Here is a 9,244-nt window from a genome sequence, read left to right as displayed (position 1 = left end):
CAAAGTTTGAAACTACCGCTGCCCCTTCTGCACTTGCCTTGAAAAGCAGCAGGCTATCGTTAGCAAAGAGCAAATGGTTGACAATCGGGGCTGTCTGTGCCACCTACACTCCCACGAAGGCTGACGACTAAGGAACGGATTTTAGTAGGCACGAGAGGCCCTCCGCTGTAATCAAGAAAAGATAAGGGGAGATAGGATCACCCTGTCGAATCCCCTCGATGGTTTAAATTGTTGAAGCTTCTCTCAATTAAAAAGCACTGAGAAAGACACCGACTTGATCATATTCATAACCACTTTGATCCATGGCTGCGCAAAACCAAGTTTGTTCATAATTGCCTCCAAGTGAGGCCGTTCTAGCCTGTCATATGCCTTCATCATGTCCAATTTTAATGCAAAATGACTATTACTTTTGGCCCTGCTTCTTTTCATGAAGTGCAAACACTCATAAGCAGTGATAATATTGTCAGTTATAAGCCTTCCTGAAACAAAGGCCGACTGTTCCTCTGATATGATGTCGGGCAAGATTTTCTTTAATCTATTTGCAATCACCTTTGAAGCAATTTTATACAAAAATTGCATAGACTTATCGGTCTGAACTGAGAAAGAAGAGTTGAGCTCATTTCCTTAGGAATTAACACCAGAAAAGTATCATTTATGCACTCCACATCGTCTTCTCCTCGAACTATCCGAAGAACAGCCCGTAACTTCCTCTCCACAAACATCCGAGTGGCGCTCATAAAAGTGCGCAGGGAAACTGTCAGGGCTTGGTGACTTCGTTGGAAACATCTGAAAGAGGGCTACCTTCACCTCATCATCCTTATATTCAGAGCACAAAATTTCATTCATGATGGGAGTAACCTTGCGAGGCACATGATTAAGAACTGCCTCCATATTGGTTACCCCTTCCGAAGTGTACAGGTTTTTGTAAAAATCTGTAACCAACTCCTTTAGCTATGCGGGCTCATCGATTGCCACCCGTAAAGAATTCATCAAAGCCTTTATCATATTTGTCTTCCTCCGCATACTTGCCCTCATGTGAAAAAACTTACTATTTTTTGTCTCCCGCCGTGAGCCACTCAATCCTGGAACGTTGGTGCCACAACAATTCTTCTCTGTGATAAAGTTCGACCAACCTCTCATTTAGCTTTATCTCTTCATGGCTTGGACCAGTACGTGAAGGGTCGTTCTGGCGAGCCACTCAGATTTTTTATTTCAACTTTGCAACCAAAAGTTCTCATGTCCCATCTCAAACTATCTGCCAAATAAAAGAGCTTTTGCTTAATTTCTTCAACTCTATCGCTAGCCTGTGACGACGACCATGTTGACAGTATCGTTTCCTTCAGATTTTCATGAGACACCCAGGCAAGCTCATAGCAAAAGATTGACTTCGGAGGTGCGTGCATCCTCTCCTCTGTGTTCAGCGCAAGATAGATAGGGCTATGATCTGACGTAACCGCACTGAGGTGAGTTAGACAAGCCATTGGAAACTGCGCACACCAAGATGTAGAACCGAGCGCTCTGTCCAACCTGACTCTAGCGTAAGTTCCGACTGCTACCTTCTTCTCAAAAGTCCAAAACTTCCCTTTGAAGCCGAGGTCCAGAAGCATGCAAACATCTACTGTATCTCGTAAACCTTGGATTTGCGCGTTGCTCCTTTGTGCAATTCCCTCATGTTCATCCGGGCGTAATACTTCATTAAAATCACCAATACAGAGCCACGGAAGGTTGCTTATACTCGCTATGTTTTTCAGTGTGTCCCAGGTTTGATGACGCAAGTGTGTTTTGGCCTCTCCATATACCACTGTCATCCTCCACGGGTCATAGCCAGTTTCCCTTACCTCGCAATCTAAATGATAATCAGAGTAGCCCAAAATATCAATATTTATTTAATTGCTCCAAAAAATTCCAATGCCTCCGCTTCTGCCACTACTACTTATTGCATAACAATTACCGAAACCTACTAAGCTTCCTAAACTCTCCACCCTTGCTTTGTCAACTTGTGTTTCAACTATACAAAACAAGGTAGGGGCAAATTTCTTCACGTTCTCGTGAAGTTCGCGAATTGTCGAGGCCTTGCCCGCACCTCGACAATTCCAGCTGATGATACTCATTTTGCCCAGCGGCACTCCTCGGAGGAGCCAGCCGATATTGCATTTTTTGATACATTCTCTGGACTTTCAGCTTCACCTCCTGCTTGCCCTGACCCCTTATTCGGTCTCTTATCCTGCTTCCTTCGTGACACATACATGGGTTGCAGTGTGGTAGTCCTTCTGGAGTTTTCTGTACTAGGGCCAAGATGCCCGACCCGAGCCAACTCTCTGAACCTGGAAGCACCACAGGTGTTACAAAAACCTGCGTGTAATCCTCCGAGGTACGCTTGTTGTTGGCTTTGTTTGCGTCATTCACGAGCATGTCCTTCTCCTCCTCATCATCCAGCAAGTCTTCTTCCTCAAGGTCCTCCTAAGCAGCGTGCGGACTCCTTCCAGTTCCCCGTCCATGATCAACAGTACCATTGGCCGCCATGGCTGGGGGCGTGTGTGGAGCAAGACCCACGGCCAAGACCTTCTCCAGGACAGCGTCCCCTTCTTCCCCGCAGCCAACGAACCATCCATAGAATCCAGCAGCAGCCTCCATGAAGTGAAACAACAGCCAAATAAGGCTCCTAGTCATCCGCCTTCTCGTCCCTACCCCAAAGAATAGATCACCAGGTGTTCTTTGAGGAACCCTAACTCCACGGTCTACCCTGAGGAATTGACCAAGGCCAGACAGCGCTCCAAAGAACGCCTCGAGGTGAGCCCGAGCCAAACCCCGCAAGGACTCACCGGCGGCATAGTTGCCGGGAGTAGAGAAACCCTAATCGAGAGGGTAATGATTACGGCATGACAATTGCAAGTATTTTTTGGGCGGCTTGATATAATTGAGCCGGTATTTGTCCGTCACCGTCGCTGAAGCCAGCAGTCCAAAACCTGCAAGTAAATTTTGGGCGGCTTGTTAGTTGAAGACCACCTCACCTGCAGTGTGGCCAAAATCCGCAGTCCGTCATGTGCCTCAAGTCGCCACCACGTTGAAGCCCAATCGCCCTTGCTCCCCAGCATCTTATCACATCCCCTAAGCCCTGGATGCCCCTCATCGGTGCCAGAGAACTCCAGGAGCAGTGGATGGGCTACGGACGCGGCACGGGTGGAGAGGATCATGCGGGGGCATCATAGGGTGAGCCCTGTCGAGGACGGGGTTGGCGAAGGTAGAGGAGGAGGTGGAGACGGTGCGATGGGGTGTGGGAATGAGGCCATGGCGGCGTGGGATTACAGCAGGGGAGGAGGAGCCGAGGAGGCGTGGATGTTTGGGGAGGGGAGGGAGATCGAGATCTGGGAGTCGGGAAGGAAGCCAGCCCAAGAGAACCGGGAGCAACGGGCGTGGCCCACCAGTCGGCACTCGTGCGAGAGGAACGAACGACGACGTACTCACCGTCACAACCGCACACTCCTTCCTTAAGAGTAGAGATCATCATTAACCATTTTTTCTTTAATAGTAGAAGATTTGGTTGTTAGGAAAGGCGAGGACTGATGCAATAGTAAAGTTAAGATTTTAGCGTTGATTGTCATGAAACTGGATTTCATTGTTTGATAAGTGTAATCGGTTCCTACACATTTGAAAAGTGGCTAGTTAGGAAAGTTTTTATTATACGGTGAAAAAACCAATGTGAAGCGGTGGTGGTGGGAGGTGAGACGAAAAAAAAAACATGTACGTAATCCTACCAACTGTTCCATTAGAAGTAGAGATTTCGTAAAAAAAATGTTACTATTAATAATAAAGAGCTCGCTAGCCCGCCTATTATTTCATACTTTCATACTAGTAGTACAGTAGATATTATGGTCGCGCTTGGTTTTTGTCTGTATATACATAGGATAGACTTTTTATTTTGCGTTGTATCCATAGGATAGACTTGATGGATCGAGTTGTGCGCTGCTCAAAACAAGGTGTGGGCCTTGACTCAATTATTTCGGCCTGCCTCAAGCCCACACATACCACGTGTGAACCGAACGAACAAGCGACACAGAAGTAATTTTTAGTCCCACATGGCTTAGCTTAACATAAGCAACCCAATTCTTAAGCGCACCAGACTGCTAGGAGGCGTGCCAAAAAGAGAGCACGTCCACCCCAACCTGTGCGGTCTGCACATCCAGCAACCCCAAATGGAAATTGAATCAATAGATCTTGTAGCGTATGACACGTACGCCTGGTATATAATTCCTTTTATATTTTTGTAAAAGTTTATTTCAAATAATCTCAAACATTATTTGGTGTATGATATTTTAAATTGCATCGAACATTGTTTTGTATGGCCAACATGTACTTTTATGTCGTTCACTTGCTAAATAAGTCTTTCATTTCATTTCTCGTAAGTCAATATTTTAAGAAACTTCACACATCCCCCCCCCCCCACCCCCACCCCAAAAAAAGTAACTACGGCATATATTATTAGGTCATTACTATGACTAGCAAACATGTATGTATGTTGCAACCGGAGAAACAATCATCTTGTCCACCTACTCAGAGTGGACGTAGTCAATCCCAAGGCGATGAGCTCTGTCACTCTAGCACAACATTCATGAGTCAATTCGCTCTGATTTGTATTCCTGTGGACTCGTAATTGTCGGGAAACATAGTAGAAAACAAAAAAAAATTGCCCTATGATCAAGATCCCGGATCACTATGAAGATGCACACAAGATTAGATCGGATCGTTACCAAGTTTGTTGCAGCGGAAGAAAAGTTGGTGTAGATAGTTCTTGAAGTCCCTCGAACCGCCCACGACAATCCCTAGAACTGTCCACGACGATCCCTCGAACCGAAAACTGAAATCATGACATCTCTACGGATTGCACACATAAGGGCTTCATGATCCGGCAGAGCTTCACCGCCCAGAGCATAGCATTGTCAGCCCAAAAAAACGTAACTTCAAACATTATTTTATACAACATATAGTATTAGGTCATTATTATGATCAGCAAACATGTATGTATGTTGCAACCGGAGAAACAATCATGTTGTCCACCTACTCAAAGTGGACGTAGTCAATCCCAAGGAGATGAGCTTTGTCACTCTAGCGCACTGCATTCATGAGTCACTTCTCGCTCCGATTTGTATTTTTGTGGACTCGTAATTGTTGGGAAACATGGTACAGAATAATAAAAAATTGTCCTATGATCAAGATCCCGGATCACTATGAAGACACACACAAGATTAATCCGATCATTACCAAGTTCGAGTTGGAACGGAAGAAAAGTTGGTGTAGATAGTTCTTGAAGTCCCTCGAACCATCCATGACGATCCGTAGAACCGTCCATGACAATCCCTCAAACCGAAGACTGAAATTACAACATCTCTATGGATTCTAGACATACGGGCTTCATGATCCGGAAGAGCTTCGTCGCCCAGAGCATAGCATTGCCGGATAATTAAAGGAGGGAGGAAGAGAACAGCACAGGGCTCTCGATTATCCAGATTAGAGAAAAGTAGAGGTAGGTCTAATCTACTTGTATATGTATAAGGGAATCACTTGCTCAAGTTAGGTCCCATATTGCCAAGTTAGTATTTTTAAATACTTCGTTCATGTTTTTGCTTAGCTTGGGAATAATCTTGTGATCCTCCGAAAGACATCGCCACAACCCCTATTTTTATATAATGGTTGGATAAAAAGTTTACAATTGATAGAATTTTTCTAAAAGAAAAAGTTATGGAGTAGCTCAACCCCATGGTGTTTTATACAGTAGATTTGGTGGTCCTTGCTTTGACCGTTGTTTATACGGAATTGGTATTCCATAGTATTCAAGAGTATGCCAAAATCTATTTTGCATTCCTACATGGTGCTTCAGCTTCTTGCTGGTGCCATGGCCTTGTCACTATATGTGCGTTTATGCATGTAAATGTGATTTCGCCACCTCTCTTGATCTTATGCTAAGAACTCCGCTGGCCAACTAATGATTCATCAGCGTTTCTGCTCGGATTTCGGCTATGATTTGTTAGCGTTCGCAGTGGCAACACTACAGTGAATATTATTCGGTTTTCTCTTGAGTGTGTGTATGTGGTAATAAATAAGTACCGATCGCAAGAGCTCAAAAGAGACAACATATTGGTCCATAATACTCAAACTTAAGCGACAACGAAACCCCGTGTATATCACCTTTTGGCATAATCTTGAGAACTTAGAAGTACTCCCTCCATTTTTATTTACTCTGCATATTAGGTTTGACTAAAGTCAAATTTTGTAAAGTTTGACAAAGTTATAGAAAAAAAATATAAATACTTATCATAAAAAATTAAAATGATGCAAAAGCACATTTGATATTGAATCTAATGGTATTGATTTGTTATTGTATATGTTAATTTTTTTTATAAATTTTGTCAAATTTTACAACACTTGACTTTGACCAAAACTAATACGGGAACTAAATTAAAATGGAGGGAGTACCTATTCTGGATGCACCACAACTGAAGTAAGTGCTTGAGAGCCTTGACTTGAGAACGTTAGTGGGCATGAATGAAAAGCTCCATATCTTGACTTTTTGTATAATTCTTTGTGCTCAAGTTTGTTTAAACGGAAAAACAACAAAAAGAAATGAATAAGCTAATAAGTATTAGTTTTCATGATAGATTAAACTTTGACAAGAAGCATAGCTCCAGTTACCTAGCTGAGCATGTACTATCTTGTACAGATATGTTATCTTGGTTATAGCTTGCAGAGAAGACAAGGATACGCCTATGGGCAATAAAGTTATTGATGGGCTAGATGGATAACTTTGGTTTTATCAAATTTTTGCTTGAGAACGCATAAGGTTGAGGATGTTGACGAGTGGATTTTAAGCATTTGGAGAAGGGTCACACTATTTTTGGTAGAATGCCGTTTTTTACACTGGTAGTAGGTGGTGTCGGTGGCGGTGGTTGGGATGGGTTTGACATGGAGTAGAAGCAAAGCTAGTCACGTGGGGAGCCATCCCCCTTCCATCCCCCTTACTACGTTAACAATGAAAGACGGACATTATATTGATGCTTACAGCTTCTGACATAAGAATCTTGCATCATGCATGCAGTTATTTATCCTCTCCGTTCCAAAATAGATGACCCAACTTTGTACTAAAGTTAGTACTACGAAGTTGTGTCATCTATTTTAGAGCGGAGGGAGTAGTACATAACACTATCCCTGATATACCATAATGATGCACGTACATTGGCTAATACGCCTGACACAACACATGCCTCCATGTGACATTAACTGCAGCATAGGATTATTATACCGTGTGATCTGGCTAGCTGGAACTAGAAGATAAGCACCCGCCCTAGAAGTAGAAGAGTGGCTATTGTCACGAGCGACGCCTGCGCCGGCGCAGGGGCACCACCCTTGGTCGCCGCCGCAGCTTGCCCACCGGCGGGCATTGCCGGCCCAAACGTCAGCACGCCGCCTTCGTCGTGGATGTCGTAGGTCATGTTCCTGCCCGTCTGCAGCAGGCTGCCGAGGACGGACCCACCAGTCGATGGACGTATGGTGAGGCAAGTCTGGCCACTACCGGCGACGTTGAAGAAGTAGTTCTTCACATTGAGCTCCATCGCCGCGTCGGCGCCGTCAAACACCAGCGCGACCGTGGGAACCTTGACAGCGGCAAATTCCTTGGTGGGGAAGCACAGGCGGTCCTCATCGGGGCTTTTGGGTACCCCGACGACCTTCTGCTGCAGGATCTGGGTCAAGAGCTTTTGCCTCAGAACCTTGTACGCGGCCTGTTCGAGGTAGGTGACGGGAAGGGTGGTGCTGAGGATCACCCCACTGGAGCCGGAGAAGGTCTCCTCCGGGATGCCCTTGAGGAGCTCGCCGTCGACCTGCACGCCTGTTAGCTTGACGTAGTACAGGTCAGGGTACTTGCCCTTGAGCAACGGCGTGCTCCGACTGCCCTTATCCTTGGCCGGCGCCGCGTCGTCGGCGACGCTGAAGCTGACAAAGCTCTTGTCGCCGCCGCCGTCGTCGATGAAGTAGGAGAATCTGGAGATCTGGAGCTGCGACACGAGTGAGAGCGGCCCCCTGCTGAAGCCGGCGGAGCCGAATGTGCTGTTGAGGTTCCGCTCCGGGACCTTGCCGATGCAGCCGAACACCATGCCTTTGGCGGGCGTGGTCCCGAAGGTGAACGTGTCGGTGGCAAGGAAGGCGGAGGTGCCACCGCAGCGGTCACTTGGGCCGGCGCATTTGTACTTGGGCATCAGGCGGCTGCATGCCGGGTCGGCGCAGCCGATCGGGGAGAAGGAGTCGGAGCGGTTCGGCCGGAAGGTGGGTGCGTATGTGGGCCCGGGCTTGCCGCACTGCGCCCAGACGAGGTCGGTGGTGATGTCCATGACAAAGGGGAGGACCTGCGGCGGCGATGTCCCGACGGGGAGGTCGAAGATCAAGGCGCCGTAGCTGTCGGCCGCCGAGTTGCCCAGCTGGCGGTCGTCGGCGCTGCTCTGCTCGCCGGAGACGTCCTTGACGCCCTCCTCCTTCTTTTCTTCCAGGTAATAGCCGGCGACTTCCTCGATGGCCGAGATAGATTTTTCAAAGAATTTGAGCTCGGGAATCAGCCCGGCCACCGGCGCGGCGGATGAGTCCGGCGGCGCCAGCAGCAGTAGGAGGAGTAGAAGAAGTGAAGTAGGAGCTGCCATTGTTACGGTTATATCAAGCTAGGCCCTAGCGACCCCTATATATACGAGCAAGCATACAGACCAATCTCAATATTATTTCCACGTCCTCTCTTTTCTCTCTCCCCGCCAAAAAAGTTTCCGACATACTTATTTCGAATTTTTGGTGGATCTGAGAGACTCAAGACTCAAAGAGTTGACCCAGCGACAAATGGCCATGTGGCCACGCCGATGGCTGGCACATCCGCACATGTCCGGTTGTTGTCTTTCCTCGTTCCACGGAAACCCTAGCGACCTTGTTGTCATTTTCTCTCTTTTAGTGCGCTTGCTTTTTGTGATTGTGCCCTACCTTGTACATCTCTTCACGCGTGGCCTGGCCTTAGTCGGTGTTTCTGCGTGCACTTTAACTATATATTTTTTACGAAAAGGATCAAATCTATTAACATCTCAAACACTAAAAATTGCGTCGAGGTCCATAAATCACTGAACGAGCATTGCCGTTGTCAGAATGAGCCGTCAATGTGCCGATGTCACTAGTCCTCTCTAGATAATGAAGATTCCTTTCTGTGTAACCGACTCTGTACAAC

The 9,244-nt window shown here is 46.6% G+C and overlaps 1 protein-coding gene across 1 annotated transcript; it reads right to left on the bottom strand.

The window, feature by feature from the left end:
- Window positions 1–7,025: 7,025 nt before the first annotated feature.
- Window positions 7,026–8,699, bottom strand: LOC123083538 (aspartic proteinase nepenthesin-1-like). Its single transcript, XM_044505560.1, has one exon. The coding sequence runs from the start codon at window positions 8,679–8,681 to the stop codon at window positions 7,317–7,319; it is 1,365 nt and encodes a 454-aa protein (XP_044361495.1). The 5' UTR covers window positions 8,682–8,699; the 3' UTR covers window positions 7,026–7,316.
- Window positions 8,700–9,244: the final 545 nt, after the last annotated feature.

This window comes from Triticum aestivum, chromosome 4A, assembly GCF_018294505.1.
Source record: "Triticum aestivum cultivar Chinese Spring chromosome 4A, IWGSC CS RefSeq v2.1, whole genome shotgun sequence".
Taxonomy (NCBI): domain Eukaryota; kingdom Viridiplantae; phylum Streptophyta; class Magnoliopsida; order Poales; family Poaceae; genus Triticum; species Triticum aestivum.
The sequence above is the reverse complement of the archived record's forward strand: the minus strand, read 5'-3'. Positions and strand labels throughout refer to the sequence as shown.

Coding starts and splice junctions, on each gene's coding strand:
- LOC123083538 (XM_044505560.1), bottom strand. CDS start 8,681: ATGGCAGCTCCTACTTCACTTCTTCTACTCCTCCTACTGCTGCTGGCG.